Raw genomic sequence first — 17,838 nt, 5'->3', positions numbered from 1 at the left:
GGTCGGGGTGGAGGGGGGCCGGGTGCTCGGGGCGGTGTGTGTTATTACTGCCAAGGCTGGGGGCACTGGGTGAGGGACTGCCCGTACCTACCAGCCTGCGCAAACATCTGGATTTGCCCAGTATCATCCACAAGGGCAAATGGCGCCGCAAGGGAGTTTCCAAATGGCACCGGCACAAAGTCAGTTTTTGCCACAGCTGCCCGCCCCACCGACTCAACTGGCATTACCAGCCCCAGCGCCAACACCGACAATACCAGGTGCTCAACTGGCCCTGACGTTCCCAGGACAGTTCCCTACACAACAATAGGGCTGCCCGAGTGGCCTCAACATGCAGGGTCTGGCAGATCCCTGCATCCCGGTGATGGTGGAAGGACAGACCCTCCAGTTCATGCTGGACAATAGAGCAAGGTACTCTACAATTTAACTTCCTCCACGTCTCGGTGTCACCAACCACACCGTCACTCTCGTTGGCTTCTCGGGACTGCCTGATTCTCTGCCGTTAACCGGCCCTGCCATCGTTGAGGTGGGCAAACAAAGACTTGAACATTCTTTTGTGTTTTCATCAAAGTGCCCACTAAATCCCATGGGGAGAGACCTGCTCATCAAATGCGGAGCTTGCATTTGGTGTACAACAAAAGGACTGCGAGTGACTTTTCCTGATGGAACTAAGTATGAGTGTGCACACTGGTCCGGAAAGGCATACAACATGCTCTCCACCTACCCGGCGGCTGAACAAGGACAATATGCTGACATTTATTGGGCGGTCCTGAACCCGGAGTCACCGGCTAAGGTTGGGGTACACGCGCTGTTTCAACTTTGGTCCCCCTGGCTGTTGACCTTGTACCCCTTTGATCAACCAGCGGACCCACTGCATTGTACATTGTACTATGATCACACATCCAATCTGGTTTATCAAGAGGCTTTTGCCAAACAAATTGAGGGACACCAATTGGTGTCTGATTCTTTGTATATAACCACCAAAGGCATTGCCTCGCATGTATCCTTGACGCCTGAACAGGGGGATTGGTATGAGATGAGCACGTTCGCGGAGCCACACATCACGCTTGCAATTGGGGCACAACACCAGGCAAAGGATTTGGGACCTATGGTAAAGCAGTGTGTACAAGCTAAAGATTAGGTCCCAACTTCCTGGCCGTCCGTCGAATATTCTGTGTCTGTGTCAGCCTATCGAATTCCGGCAAACACATTGAATTCTTCGGTTTTGGAACATCAACAAATTTCACGAGATCATGGGTGCGAGAAAACCGATCATCCCAGACCCGAGTCTATGCTTGTGTCACTACCGGGGGGGCTGTGGTCGCGGGGCCCGACGGACGTTGGGTTTTGCGCGGCGGTCGCCCCGGTGGTGTTTGCCGTCTCCACTCTTTCCCCAGTCTGGCAGAACCAGTACCGCCGGGACCCACAAGCAGAGGAGGGAATTCGAGAGACTATCGCGGGCCTAAAAGCATCGGGGGTGTTGGAGTACTCTCAGTCATCATGGAACACTCCCATCCTGCCTGTGGAAAAAGTAGCTGGAGGGTATCGTATGGCACACGATCTCAGACGCATTAACGCCATTGTCATTACTCCAACAAGTCCTGTACCAAATCCATTTACGGCCCTCAGTATAATTGATCACACGCATGCATTCTTTACCGTGATTGATTTGGCAAACGCATTCTTTTGCCTTCCCCTAGCTGAGGAAGTGCGTGATATCTTCTCATTCACATATGAGGGGGAACAACTCCGCTACACAAGATTACCTCAAGGTTTTTTGCTGTCACCAATACGTCATCTGATGGCGCCGCGGATGGCTGCCACGGTGAGTCGCTCTCTGTTTCTTTGTCTTATTTTGTGTGTTTTCTGTGTCTTCTGCTGTCCATCCCGGATCACTTTTACCAGAGAAGCACTGTTAAACATCGGTCAGTCTTCTTCTGGTATTTTCTCTCCTGTTCTCTCTGATTCAGATTGTTTGTCGGAGATTTTAGCCGGAGCGGCGGTGCTATACAAGCTAGCGCGACGGCGGCGACGCGGAAAACGAGCGGGAGCCCTCGTAAAGCTGAGGCAAAGAGGGTTCCGTTCTGCCCTACCGTCAATTCATCTGGCGAATGTCCGCTCCCTGGCGAACAAGATGGACGAACTGCTGCTCCTCACTTCAAGGAACACGGACTTCAGCAGATCCGCCGCGCTGTGTTTTGTTGAGACGTGGCTTAGCGAACGAACCCCCCACCACGCCATGGAGTTAGCTGGGTTTCGGCTAACGCGTGCAGATCGCAGCGCGGAGCTCTCCGGAAAATCAAAGGGAGGTGGTCTCTGTTTCTACATTAATGAACGTTGGTGTACCGATGTCATGGTGTTGAAAGAGTTTTGCAGCCCTCTCCTAGAAACACTTTTCATAAACTGCCGGCCGTTCTATTCACCACGGGAGTTCTCCTCGATCGTCATGGCGGCTGTTTACATCCCACCACACGCACGTGCGAGTGAAGCCACGCAGATGCTGGCTGACCAGGTGACAGATATGGAGAAACGTCTACCAAATTCACTAATCATTGTTCTGGGTGATCTTAACAGGGCGAACCTCGCACACGAACTCCCCAGATACAGACAGCACATAACGTGTCCCACCAGAGGGGCACAGACACTGGACCACTGCTACACCGTAATTAAGGATGCATACCACTCTGTGGCTCGTGCAGCTTTAGGACTCTCGGACCACTGTCTAGTTCATCTGGTCCCTGCCTACAGACAGAAACTAAAAACTTCTAAGCCTGTGGTGAGGACTGTCAGGAAGTGGACAGTGGAGTCAAGGCAGGACCTCCAAGCCTGCTTTGACTGCACCGATTGGAGTGTTTTTGATGCTGCAAATTCAGACTTGCATGAACTCACTGACACTGTCACATCATACATCAGTTTTTGTGAGGATCTGTGTGTGCAGACTAAGACCTTCTGCACGTACAACAACGACAAACCTTGGTTTACACCGAACCTTAGGAGGCTGCGCAAAGTCAAGGAGGAGGCCTACAGGAGCGGCGACCGGGACCTGTTCAAGCAGACGAGAAACACACTGAACCGAGAGGTCAGGAAAGCTAGGAGGTGTTACGGGGAGAGCCTGGAGAGACACCTCTCTGCTAATCCTGATCCCTCAACAGTGTGGAAAGGCCTGCAGAGCATCACGGGCTTCAAGAAACGAACCCCCCGTCCTGTGGAGAGCCCAAGGCTCGCTGACCAGCTAAACAGGTTCTACTGCAGGTTTGATCGGTCCTCCCACACAACGGGACCTCCTGCAGCACAATCCACACAATCCACATACTCACCTCCCCCCACAACTGCTCTGTCCACACCTCCATCACCGTGGTCACCGACTCTCTCTCTTGCAGAGGCCGCGCCCGCACTCCAGATTCGCGAGGAGGAAGTGCGCTAGATGTTCCGGAGACAAAAGATCAGGAAGGCACCGGGCCCAGACGGCGTGTCACCTTCCTGCTTGAAAGTCTGCGCTGAGCAGCTGGCGCCCACCTTTGCACGGATCTTCAACCGTTCCCTGGAGCTGTGTGAGGTGCCCTCGTGCTTCAAGAGCTCCACCATCGTTCCAGTGGCCAAGAAGCCCGCCATCACAGGTATGAATGACTATAGACCTGTTGCACTGACATCTGTGGTCATGAAATCTTTCGAGAGGTTAGTACTGAACCACCTGAAGGATGTCACGGGCCCCCTGCTGGACCCCCTCCAGTTTGCCTACCGGGCAAACAGGTCAGTAGATGATGCGGTCAACATGGGACTGCACTACATCCTGCAACACCTGGACACCCCAGGAAAGTACGCCAGGATCCTGTTTGTGGACTTCAGCTCGGCGTTCAACACCATCGCTCCTGACATCCTCCAACAGAAGCTCATCCAGCTTGCGGTGCCTGCCTCCACCTGTCAGTGGATCACCAGCTTCCTGACCAACAGGAGACAGCGTGTGAGGCTGGGGAGCATCACATCTGACACCCTGACCACCAACACTGGAGCCCCTCAGGGATGCGTCCTCTCCCCACTGCTCTTCTCCCTCTACACCAACGATTTCTCCGCAAGTGACTCTTCCGTGAAGCTCCTGAAGTATGCAGACGACACCACTCTCATCGGACTGATCCAGAACGGTGATGAGACTGCGTACAGACAGGAGGTGGAGCGGCTGGTCCACTGGTGCAGCCAAAACCACCTGGACCTGAACCCGCTCAAGACCGTGGAGATGACAGTGGACTTCAGGCGAGGCCCTTCACCACTTTCACCCCTCACTATCCGCAGTAATACTATTCTCTCATCAGACACCTTCAAGTTCCTGGGAACCACAATCTCTCTGGACCTGAAATGGACCGGCCACATAGACTCTCTCCGGAAGAAGGCCCAGCAGAGGCTGTACTTCCTGAGACAGCTCAAGAAGTTCAACCTGCCACGGGAGCTGCTGAAGACCTTCTACACTGCCATCATCCAGTCTGTCCTCTGCACCTCCATCACTGTCTGGTTTGGATCGGCCTCCAAACAAGACAAGCACAGACTGCCACGGACAATAAGGACTGCAGAAAAGATAATTGGAATCAACCTCCCATCTATCCAAGACTTGTACCTGTCCAGGACCAGGAAACGTGCAAGTAACATCTCAACAGACCCTTCGCACCCAGGTTGCAGCCTGTTTGAACTACTCCCCTCCGGACGCCGTTATAGAGCTCTGTACACTAAAACCAGCAGACACAGAGACAGCTTCTTCCCCCAGGCTGTCCCTCTGATGAACTCACACCACTCTTAGAGTCTCAGAGTCATTACTGTGCAATAACATCCCGCTTGCCACACCTTTTTTGTCTACACTGTTTGGACTATGTGTCCTCTCTGCATCCATTGCAGCCTGGTCATCCTAGAAGAGGGACCCTCCCATCTGTGGTCTCTTCTCAAGGTTTCTCATTTTCCCTAGCTGGAGTTTTGAGTTTTTCCTTGCCCTCTTGGGAGTTTAAGATCAGGGGGTGTTTGAGAATATCTTTCGTTCTTCACATGTCCTGAGTGTTGTTGTTAGTCACCTAAATGTTGAACAGAGGCTGTGATTTACCGAAGTCAAATTCCTTGTTTGTCACGCTCAAACATGGCGAATAAAAAACTCTTGAATCTTGAATCTTGAATCTTGACCAGGAATCTTTAATCAAGTGTTGAAAGACCTTTTGTCTCCACTCACCTTGCCTAGCGGCGTGGTATTGATTCAGTATGTGGATGACTTGTTGCTGGCGACACCAACAGACGCCGCATGCCTGGAAGCCACTGATTTGCTATTGCGACACCTACACAAGTGTGGTTTCAAGGTTTCTAGGGAGAAATTACAATGTTGCCGGGCTACAGTATCCTTTTTGGGACTGTCAAACGCACCTTTTTAATAAGGTGCCCCCGGCTTCCCGGTAACGGGTTTGTCTTGGCCGGGGTACGGAGATTCGTCCGTAATCTAACCACCCGAGTTAAATTTACTCCACCGGAATCAATCTAATTTCTTTACGACGCCAATCCCTCTCAAGTCACCCAAAGCTCGAGCCGAGTAACTCAATTCGAGGCAAGACTTCAAAGTGACCGCATCGTATTGATGGCTCCCCGCTTGCTGTTTGAAGTTTTTATTATGTTACGGATATTTTTAGATGTCTTTGTTAAGACCTCAGGGATTCGTTTGTATAGCGCACCCTAGCACTAGTTTTGCCGAAGTAAATGTTGATATGGGTCCGTTCTACTTGGTCGCTCAAGTAGCGAGACGACTAACTTGTTTATTCGAAAGAGAATCGAATTAATAAAAGTGTGACAATAATAGCATTTGAGAAGAAAGTTAATGCACTTTACATTATTAATTCTAACTTCTTATACGTAGCTCCAGCACTTAACTGTCGAAGTGCTTCAACCCACTCGATCGCTTTAAAAAGAATAATAACTCTCTTAAAACGAATCAAAATGTCCTACTCTAATTAGATTTGCCCTGTAATTGATTTGGAAGGCAAGTCTATTTTTCGATCGTGTCCTATTTAACTTTTGACGCGGCCCGACAAAATTAGGAACGGGCCTGCGCCCGACGGACAATCGAAGCACTTTTATCCTTCACCAACTCAAATAATCTGATTTAACCACCGTCGTTATTTTATTTAGAGGAAGTAAATTTTCAAACGGATTAACATTTAACGAAATTCACTCTTCCCTTAAATAATTACGAAGGCTATTTAATTCTCTAACATGTTCGGAGTTACTTTTTACGCGGCCCGTCAGAAAGGGAAACGAGCCTGCGCCCTTCAAAGAATTAAATTACTTTAAATTCTACACCAATACACTAATCCGATTTAAACACTTCCGTTAATTTATTCAGACGAAGCAAACTTTCAAACGGATTGAAATTCACTTGTACCTCAAATAACTACGAAGGTTATTTAATTCTCTAAAATTGTCCGATGTTACTTTTATTTATTACGGTCCTATGTTATACCATAATAAGCACCTGCACATTAATCAAATTGTCAAATCAACCCCAAACAATCGATTGCACATTCCGTACAGATTAGCGCACAACGAAGTGGATGAATATACAAAACACATTTATTGAAGAAACATGAAATACAATTACAAATCTCAATTACTCCAGAAACCGAACAACTTCACTCACTGATACCCGTGGTAATAAAATCATTCAATCCCAGAACAATTCGATTGCAAAACACAGTTCATGAAAGAGGGAAAAGGTAGATACCAGTTGGGTGCTATTTTTGGTGGAAGCAAAGTCGAGTGATCAGTTCGATCTTACTTCTAAAATCCAAATTAGAGAAACAGGTTGGCCTCGAGGGGACCGACGACCCGATGGCAATTCCCCCCTCGCGTAAATACTGAAAAGTCGTTCCCCTCACCTAGTTCCTCATGCAAAGTTGTCCAGTCCAATTCTTTTGAGTAAATCCAAGTTAATCCAAGCAAACGATCCTGCGTCTCACACAAAGATCCCGGGACTTTGGAAAAAATCTTGAAACTCCTTCGGGCTTCTTCACGTATGAGCGCTCTTTGGGGGAAAAAGCCCCGTAGCTGCCCCTGCAGGTCTTTTTATAGACCTCTCTGTCCCCCCCCCCTTCTTTCTTCTGGTACCTATACCCTCCCCACAGGGTAAGATTGCCCAGTTTCCCACGCTCGTGCACCTGTTGCTCTACAGCAGCTGTTTCCACCCTTATTACGACCACGCATTACTTTCCACCAAATGTACAGCTAGCCCCTGGTAAAACCTTCCACTTCCTCTTTTCTTCACTTCCTGCTTCATGAGGATAACTCTTTAAAGTTACACTTCAATCAACTCTGAAATAAAAAATCCAAATCTTTGATCTATTTTTTTAAACAATTTATATCACGCCACTATTCTCGCAGTGGCGGGCACCTTGATCAAATTGACTGATAATATTGCCTAAGCTGGTACAGAATACATTTTAGCCAAGCAAAGAAATCAAAAAGTAAAAATCACATTTGTGCTTCTCCAAACAATTCACAACACGCCGCTATTCTCACAGCGGCGGGCCCCTTGATCGAATTGACTGATAATATTGCCTAAGCTGTTACAGAATACATTTTGGCCAAGCAAAGAAATAAAAAAATAAAAATCACATTTGTGCTTCTCCAAACAATTTACAACACGCCGCTATTCTCACAGCGGCGGGCCCCTTGATCGAATTGACTGATAATATTGCCTAAGCTGTTACAGAATACATTTTAGCCAAGCAAAGAAATCAAAAAGTAAAAATTACATTTGTGCTTCCATGCGTGACCCCCAATTTGACACCGTGTTCCTGTTTTATTCCTATTTTTACTAGTTTAGCTTATTTTGGGCCTTTTTGGTCTCATGTTTCGGTCTGGCGCCATCTCTTGGACAAATTTGGAATTTCAGCTCTGCCAATTTATTCAGTAATCCTTAATTCAAATTGTGTACCATCTGCTACTAAAATTTGGATTTTCAGCTCTACCAATTTATTCCTTTGAACAATCCATATTCACCATTAGCACCATCTCTTCTCCCCCATGTTACATGACAGGATGAATGTTGTCACGAACAGGGACCGCCATCTCACCAACACACCGTGAATCAATTTTATCACACCCTAGACCACAAACTGTGCGAGACATCCTGTCATTTTTGGGACTGGCAGGGTATAGTCGTAGTTATGTGGCAGACTATGGAGAACTGACAGCACCCTTGCGAGCCCTGATTGCGGCAAAGGGGATGCGCAACCGAACTGCAGTTTTGGATTGGGACACCCAGTCCGAGAGCGCGTTCATCTCGCTCAAGCAGGCGCTAGCTACAGCAGCAGAGCTACACCGACCATACTACACAAAGACTTTCTATTTGGACGTGTCTGAAAAGACCGCCACTATTGGTGGCATTCTTTTTCAGAAGGGGGGAGGGGACAGACAAGTCTTGATGTACACAAGTGTACAGCTCGACCAGACGGAAAAAAGGCACCCACCATGCACCAGATACGTGGCAAGACTGGCAAAAATCTTGCAGAAAACTGCACACATTGTGATGCTTCACCCACTTACAGTACTCACAACACATAGTGTAATGGCGTTCGTAACATCTACAGCATTTACACTATCCCCATTGAGACAAGAAGATTGTGAGTGCACCGGATATTACATACACACACAAGGGCATCAACACGGCAGACGCGCTTTTGGAAGGGGAACGGCATCAGTGCGCAAGGAGAGCAGTGGAGCAGTCTAAGATTAGACCAGAGTTACAAGGGGACGCATACCCGGATGCGGAAATGAATTTGTACATTGACGGTTGTTGTTTCAGAGATCCCAACGCAGGAGGCTTACGGACCGCCTATGCGATAGTGGAGCAAAACATGCAGGGTCAGCTGGAAGTCAAAGAAACAGAAGAAATGGAAGGGAAACAATCAGCACAGGGAGCGGAGCTCAGAGCCGTGGTAAGAGCGTTAGAATTGGCAAAAGGTAAAAGTGTGAATGTGTATACAGACTCAGCATATGTTTGTGGAGTTGTACATGTGGAATTGATGCAATGGCTTAGAGCAGGGTTTTTAACAGCAACAGGGAAGCCAATTAAACATCAGGAAGAAGTGATGAGGTTGCGGGAGGCCTTGATGAAACCCAGCAAGGTCGCGGTGATCAAATGCAAAGGACATAGTAAGGGCACAACTTGGGTAGAGAAAGGAAATGAGGCCGCGGATCAGGCGGCCAAACAGACAGCAGGGTACCGTCCGGTATACCAAATGATGAGCACCGAGGTAGATCCGGTCGAAATGTTTCCAAAGATAACGGTAGAGACCTTGTTAGAAGACCAAAAACATGCTTCCCCAGAAGAAAAAACAGCTTGGAAGGCTAATAGAGCTTCCAAGGATGACACTGGCTTGTGGCGGCACCCAGACGCACGTCCTATTCCCTCGGCTCGACGGCTCCGTGTCCTGGTAGAGGATGCGCATGGGGCAGCACACGTGGGTAAGACGCAAATAACACAATCACTTTTGTACTGGTGGCACCCACACATGCGAGACACAATTGACAGGGTGGTGGATAATTGTCAGGTGTGTCAATTGCACAATATTCGGCCAAGGCACGTTTCCATTGCCCCGGCAACCGGGTGAGGAAATACAAATTGATTTTACTGATATGCTTGATCGGGTGAGAGGACAGCGATATTTGCTGGTGATTGTGGACACCTTCACACGATGGCCCGAGGCATACCCATGCAAACGCGAGGACGCGGCCTCTGTCATCAAGGCCTTGGTGAACCAGTATATTCCAACTCACGGCTTTCCTCGGCATATTCGATCAGATAACGGACGGCATTTTAAAAACAAACATCTTCAAACTGTAGAAAAAATTCTCGGACTCAAACATGTTTCCGGATCCGTCTACCGCCCACAATCACAAGGGAAGGTCGAAAGGATGAATCAGACCCTAAAAAACCGAATGGCCTAAATAATGGCAGGAACAAAATTGACATGGCTGGATGCGCTGCCGCTAGCATTGTTGTCCATTCGAAGCTCAGTCAGTTCACAGACCAAGTTCACGCCGTACGAGCTCTCTCTCGAGGACAGCAGTTCCCCGGACCAGCAGCAGGAACAGGGACGGAGGAAAAAATGGAACCCCTCAGGTATAAGCCGTACTTCGAGGCGCTCAACCGTCTTGTTCGATTATTCTCCAAACAGGTCGGCACAACAGGGAAAAGCAGTGAGCACCCGGTGGAGACTCTCACTACATCATGGGTCTACTTGAAAAGTTTGAAGCAAAAGTGGGCCGAGCCAAGATGGACCGGTCCGTACGAAGTAACCGAGAGGACGTCCCACGCCCTCCGCTTGAGGGGAAAAGGGGCAACATGGTTCCACTTGAGCCAGTGCGCCCCAGCCCACTGCGAGGAAGCGGCGCAAGACGACGACTGATGCATTGGGTGACACTGCATCAGTCGTCGTCTTGCGCCGCTTCCTCGCAGTGGGCGACACTGTCCTGTAAGGTATTAATCGTAACACTCATCGTTGTAGTACCGCTCGCAGTCATTTTCAAATTCCAATGCATTTCTGAACCTACGAGACAAGAGACACAAGTAACATTAAGGTGGCGTCGGGAACAGCCGCCAGTCAAACAGGCTGACACGTGCTTGGAACGATTTAGTGGGCTGTCCCTGGACTACACCCTGGGCACCACACGAACCTATCAGTTTGATGTGTGCCAAGAGGAAGTATGAAGACATATGGGTTTTTGGTGACCTCAGTTAAACTGAGGTCAACAGAGGGAGTGAAGGAATAGGGTCAAAAGACAAAAAACCCGCCTAGCCACAATAACAGATAGGCTCACATCTCTTTGGATAAAGTATATAAGCAGACAAGTATACTCACGTAATCAACCAATAAGGACGACATAACTAGACATTCTTTGATATAAGATAATAACAGAGGTTGTTACAACTTCACGATTCAATATGTATTTCTGTGCACTGCAAAATAAATGTATTTTGATATATTGCCTAAATAGCTTAATGACCTTTAAAGAACTGTGTAATGCATGCCTGATGTTTTTCTCTAAATCATGGACACGGCCAGAGTCGTCGTGACCGTTCAGTATTTGATTGTATCTTGTGTTTTATAACTTGTGTTTTGACTAAACACCATATGTCGCCTAATGCGAGACGCCAACTTTTTGATTACTACTGAACGCTCTGCACAGAGGGAAATATTTTGGCCTAACAAAGAAAACATACGGTTGGAAACATGATTAAACTAAGAATATAATGACGTAAGAAAAGACATGAAGTATCAAAAGCACAAACTTTACATAGTCAGGTAACAGCAATAGATTAATGATGTCACAGCCAAAAGCTAACATAATTTCGTACTAGATGACAAAATTGAAAGAATGAGGTACGACAGTGTATGTCCAAGATTGGAGAAGAATGTTCACAGGGAGGTCACGGGGAGATAAAACCAGCAGGTGCCAGAAGGAGCCACCCAAAGACTCGGCCAAAGATGATCGCCAAGGCCGAAAGACGGGAGGGAAGACAACAGCCCCCACCCAAGAACTCGGCCAAAGATGATCGCCAAGGCCGAAAGACGGGATGGAAAACAACAGCCCCCACCCACACACACCAACAGCCCCCACCTACACACCGAATCGCCCATAACCAGCACCACTCCCATGGAAGCAGACTCTCCTTCGAACTTGCCCCACCCCGAAGACTCATCACCCATAAAACTCGGCCCACACTGGCATGTGCAAATGAATATAAACTGACCAAAGAACTTTGAATGTTGCCTTTTCTGAATGGAGACTTTCTGCTCTTGAAAGGCCCAGCGCTGTATTGTACTTTCCTGAAAACAGAGCTTTTTGAACAAGAATTGTGATTGAAATCAACCAACCTGTGTAAGTCTAATTTCTGCTTCAGTGTCTTAGCATTTTCCTAAATCTGAAGAAATCAAACGAGCACGCAGTGAGTAAATTGGATAACAGGTGATTGGCAAGGGCTTGTGCCGTGAGGCGCAGATAGCGCGCTCCCTAAATTGTGGACAAAATCCAACAAGACTTTCTGCTCTTGAGCATGGTCGCACGAAGGGCCCAGCGCTGTATTGTACTTTCCTGAAAACAGAGCTTTCTTAACAAGAATTGTGATTGAAGTCAACCAACCTGTGTAAGTCTAATTTCTGCTTCAGTGTCTTAGCATTTTCCTAAATCTGAAAAAATCAAACGAGCACGCAGTGAGTAAATTGGATAACAGGTGATTGGCAATGGCTTTTGCCGTGAGGCGCAGACAGCGCGCTCCCTAAATTGTGGACAAAATCCAACAGATGTGGAAACATTCTTGCTTAGTTAGTTATCTAAAATGCTCCACTAGTTTCTGTTTCCACAACCTTGTAAAATAAAGACTTAAGACCCTCTGCACTGATTAACCAGTTGCTGAGGTGAACACCAAACTTGTCCACTATCACCCCCACCCTGTTTTCTCTCAATAAATATGCCCTTGCAAGAGGTCTAAGTCAGACTGCTCTTCAAGCATCTCTGTATCACACAGGCATCTGATGGCATCTCCGCTTGCAAGCGTAAAATGGCCAAACTGTCTCACGTGTGGTTCTTGCAAAGAAATTAGAGTGAGCAACACTCTAACAAGGTGTAAACAAACAAACAAACATTGTATACAGTAATCCCTCGTTTATTGCGGATAATTGGTTCCAAAAACCACCCGCGATACGTGAAATCCGCGAAGTACGGTCACCCTCTCATCTGTACTTTTTTTTTTTAATCTGTACATTATGTGTGTCAATGGATGTATATGAAACCATTTAAGTGCATATTTTATTATTAGAACATAAAATAATTGTTTCAAACATGTAAATAATACATTAATAGTATAAGTAAAATACAGAAATTTTTGTATAAATATTGAAAGTATGAATATTATACCTGTGTGCGTGTAACATGTTAACAAGAAGTACTGGGCAGGCTAACGAGTTAGCGGAAAGATGCTAATTCGCGATCGTGCTAACACGCGAAAACGGACCTCTAAAGGAATTTAAACGAACATTTAGAGCAATACTACATTGTCCTAAAGGTTAGACACGTGATCGTTCATTTCTCTTGTTAAGAGACCCACTTACATCGTCAATTACTCCTGTACCATTGTAACCGACATATGTACACTGTGAGCAGACTTTCAGCGTCATGAACAAAGCCTGCCAAAGAGCCCAGTGAACTGACCAACACCTCAGATCCATTCTGAGAATTGTGACAACAAAACTACCGTATTTGCCGGTGTATTGGTCGACCTTTTTCGATCCAAAATCGACCGAAAAAAATCGACCTCGACTTATACACCGAGTCATAAAATTTAACTTCGTATTCATCGCTTCAAATGTGATGGTAACCAAGGCCGTTTCTCATGCATCTCATTGTGCGTTGCACTTAGAAAATTTGAACCGGGCGGCGTGCGCGAGTGCGCGGCCCGCTGGAAGTCGAATGAGGCTCAGCGATCTCCTCCGCGGTGCTTATAAACAGCCGATCCGCTCGGCGGGGGCTATTTTCGGCCACTTGGTGCGTGCGCACGGCCTCCCGGATGTGCCGGGCGGCGTGCGCGAGTGCGCGGCCCGCTGGAAGTCGAATGAGGCTCAGCGATCTCCTCCGCGGTGCTTATAAACAGCCGATCCGCTCGGCGGGGGCTATTTTCGGCCACTTGGTGCGTGCGCACGGCCTCCCGGATGTGCCGGGCGGCGTGCGCGAGTGCGCGGCCCGCTGGAAGTCGAATGAGGCTCAGCGATCTCCTCCGCGGTGCTTATAAACAGCCGATCCGCTCGGCGGGGGCTATTTTCGGCCACTTGGCGCGTGCGCACAGCCTCCCGGATGTGCCGGGCGGGTGCGCGAGCTCGCCGGCCGCTGGAAGTCGAATGAGGCTCAGCGATTTCCTCCGCGGTGCTTATAAACAGCCAATCCGCTCGGGGGTGGGGGCTATTTTCGGCCACTTGGCGCGTGCGCACGGCCTCCCGGATGTGCCGGGCGGGTGCGCGAGCTCGCTGGGCCGCTGGAAGTCGAATGAGGCTCCGCGATCTCCTCCGCGGTGCTTATAAAGTGCCGATCCGCTCGGCTTGGAGCTATTTCCGGCCTCCCGTTGGTGCCGGGCGGCGTGCGCGAGCTCGCCGGCCGCTGGAAGTCGAATGAGGCTCCGCGATCTCCTCCGCGGTGCTTATAAACAGCCGCATGCGCACGGCCTTCCGGAATTTGAACACATTTCGTCAATAAATTTCGCATATTGAATTTTGAAGTTTAATATAATGCAACAATTGAGCTCGACTTATACAAAGGATATATCATAAAATCGTAAATTTCCGTCGAATTTTAGGGGGTCGACTTATACACCGAGTCGACCTGTACACCGGCAAATACGGTAACTCCAAACTTTGATGCACTGGCAAAAAAGGGAGAACAACAACACTGTTCCCATTGAAATGTGAGTTTCTCTACTGTGTTATGAAAAAAAATAGCAAGTTGCGCATTTACAAACAGCAGTGGTACAGTAGCTTAATTAACATGCCGCACATCGCTCTCAATTTAAAGACCGCTTTCTTTTGTTGGGTAATAATATGTTCTGAATGTTGAAAATGATTCCATTGATCTTTCCAGTAAACGTTGATTTCTTTAAATGTGCACCTTCAATTGTCTCTGTTTTTCATACATTTCAATCCCCAGGTTTAATCAATTACATTGCGTGTCCAAATGCTCCTGGCCCGGCCCCTCCGTCAAATTTTAGAACCCATTCTGGCCCGCGAGTCAAAAGGTTTGCCCACCCATGGGATAGACCAGACAAGGGCAAACTTTTTGACTTGCGGGCCGAATTGGGTTCTAAATTTTGACCGGGGGGCCGAACCAGGAGCAGATGGATGTAGTGTTTGTGTGAAGTAATATAAACGACCTGTAAAGGTCATTGCATAAAAGGTTTTGGCCTTTAGTAGGTAGTAAAGCATGGATATTCAAAAAAAGTTTTTGGAAAACAAATGCATTTATTAACTGCATTAAAAAAAAAAAATCCCTAAAAAACTGCTATCAGTGATTCTCATAAAATACGACACTGTTATTATGAATAACAGTCTCCATCACTTCAGTGCCTGCAGGTCAGATTAATGAAAGATGTTTATTTTATGAGATCACATCAAACGGCAAACATTCTGACCAAATATATCATCTTGAAGAATCGGTGAAAGCATACATCCAAATAAAGTAATCAAAACGGCAACACGGTGAGGGGTATCTGAAAATCAGAGCAGAGTTTTAACTCACAAACACCTGGTAACAGAGGTGAGGAAACGGGAAACACTTCCTTAAAGTAAGCCTTAAGAACTTTACAGGTTAAGATTAGTCACAAACATCAATGTCCTTGAGCATCCTGCATTGTTTGAAAATGAGAATGGTCGCTAGTTTCAATCCCTGCTATTTGTACACATCATATTCAAAATGCATTTTTTTACAACAAACTTGAAAGCCTCCCCTTCATTTTCATTGGGAACAGTGTTGTTGGTCTCCCTTTTTTGCTAGTGTGTCATAGTCTGGAGTAAAATTTGTGGTGGCAATTCTTAGGAGAGATCCGAGGTGTTGGTCCGTTTACCTAGATCTGTGACGGATTGATGTTGATGTTCATGTGGCTGAACGTCACGTCGCGTACGTCGAGCCAAATTGGCCACTCTTTTTAAACACTCGGCACTCAGTGTCCACCTTGCTTTTCCTTGGGCGACTCATTTTAATGGAAGGATTCCAGGGGAAGGTTTGTGGGTGGCTTTAGCGTAAAACTGTATCCGAAAGCTCGGCGCGCAAATTACAAGAATGCTGTCGTCACAACCCACGCTCTAAATTCGGCACTGATACAAATAGAGCGCGAGTGCGCCATTTCCGTACTACTGAGTACGTACACGCACTTGTGAGTGTGCACCGAGCTTTCTGACACGGCTTCCGGTAGTAAATGCGCATCTACTGGGGAAACACAGTCATTGCAGGCAAAATGACCGACATTTTTTTTTTAATAATACAATTTATTTAGGGTTGGCGGGCCGGATTAAACGGTCCCGTGGGCCGGATGTGGCCCGCGGGCCGTAGTTTGCCCATACCTGGCCTAGAAATGCTGTCCATAAAAATTATGAACAGAATCGGTGACAAAGGGCAGCCCTGGCGGAGTCCAACCCTCACTGGGAACGAATCCGAATTACTGCCGGAAATGCGGAACAAACTCTGGCATCGACCGAACCGCCCTTATCAGTTGGCTCGGCACTCCCCACTCCCGAAGCACCCTCCACAGAACCTCCCGAGGGACACGGTCGAACGCTTTCTCCAAGTCGACAAAACAAATGTGGACTGGTTGGGCGAACTCCCATGCACCCTCGAGGATCCTGCCGAGGGTGTAGAGCTGATCCACTGTTCCACGGCCAGGACGAAAGCCACACTGCTCCTCCTGATCCCGAGGTTCGACCTCCTGACGGACTCTCTCTCCAGCACCCCTGAATAGACCTTACCAGGGAGGCTGAGGAGTGTGATTCCCCTGTAATTGGAACACACCCTCCGGTCCTCCTTCTCAAAGAGGGGAACCACCACCCCAGTCTGCCAATCCAGAGGCACTGTCCCCGATGTCCACGCAATGTTGTAGAGGTGTGTCAGCCATGACAGCCCCACAACATCCAGAGCCTTTAACGACTCCGGGCGGATCTCATCCACCCCCGGGGCCTTGCCACCGAGGAGTTTTTTAACTACCTCAGTGACTTCGAGAGTCCGCCTCAGAGTCTCCAGGCCCTGCTTCCGCAATGGAAGGCGTGTAGGTGGAATTGAGGAGGTCTTCGAAGTATTCTCCCCACCGACTCGCGACGTCCCAAGTCGAGGTCAGCAGCACGCCATCCCCACTGTAAACAGTGTTGACGTTGCACTGCTTCCCCCTCCTAAGACGCCGGATGGTGTACCAGAATTTCCTCGAAGCCGTCCGGAAGTCATTCTCCATGGCCTCGCCAAACTCCTCCCACGTTTTTGCCTAAGCAACCACCGAAGCCGCATTCCGCTTGGCCATCCGGTACCTGTCAGCTGCCTCCGGAGTCCCGCAGGCCAAAACGGCCCGACCGCCAGTGTCTAACAGTGGTTTCGGAGATTGCCGCCACAACAGGCACCAACGACCTTACGGCCACAGCTCCGGTCGGCCGTCTCAACAATGGAGGCGCGGAACATAGTCCACTCGGACTCAATGTCCCCCGCCTCCCCCGGGATGTGGGAAAAGCTCTGCTGGAGGTGGGAGTTGAAGCTCTTCCTGACAGGGGATTCTGCCAGACGTTCCCAGCAGACCCTCACAGAGCGTTTGGGTCTGCCAGGTTGGACTGGCATCTTCCCCCACCATCGGAGCCAACCCACCACCAGGTGGTGATCAGTTGACAGCTCCGCCCCTCTCTTTGCCCGAGTGTCCAAAACATGCGGCCGCAAATCCGATGACACGACTACAAAGTCGATCATCGAATACCATTTTTTTTGTAAAAAGATACAAGTGTACGCACTGCAATTGTGTGGGCACTCCTCGCCTTCTGCTGGCGTGTGGGCAAGTTTTGTGCTTTAATTCCTCAATTTAGAAGTTTTATTTTGACTTTTAAACATGATGTATTTTTTATTTTTTTTCTTCGTGCTACCGCTATATTTATTTTTCTTCTTTGTGACAGGGGGTCGCTTTGGCCTGGGGCGTTAAATTCAGCATTCACTTTAAAAATATCTGGCGCCATCTAGCGTTGTGAATTGGTATAATGTCTAGACCCCGAATGTTAGACGACCCCCACTTTTTCAGTCTTATTTCAATGCAAAAAA

The 17,838-nt window shown here is 48.2% G+C and overlaps 1 protein-coding gene across 1 annotated transcript; it reads left to right on the top strand.

Moving 5' to 3' along the window:
- Positions 1-17: 17 nt before the first annotated feature.
- Positions 18-10,424, top strand: LOC125970621 (uncharacterized). The gene is made up of 3 exons (XM_049723136.2): positions 18-1,539; positions 8,819-8,951; positions 10,194-10,424. The coding sequence occupies exons 1-3, from the start codon at positions 1,289-1,291 to the stop codon at positions 10,422-10,424; spliced, it is 615 nt and encodes a 204-aa protein (XP_049579093.1). The 5' UTR covers positions 18-1,288.
- Positions 10,425-17,838: the final 7,414 nt, after the last annotated feature.

This window comes from Syngnathus scovelli, chromosome 6, assembly GCF_024217435.2.
Source record: "Syngnathus scovelli strain Florida chromosome 6, RoL_Ssco_1.2, whole genome shotgun sequence".
In the NCBI taxonomy this organism is placed as follows: domain Eukaryota; kingdom Metazoa; phylum Chordata; class Actinopteri; order Syngnathiformes; family Syngnathidae; genus Syngnathus; species Syngnathus scovelli.
The sequence above is the reverse complement of the archived record's forward strand: the minus strand, read 5'-3'. Positions and strand labels throughout refer to the sequence as shown.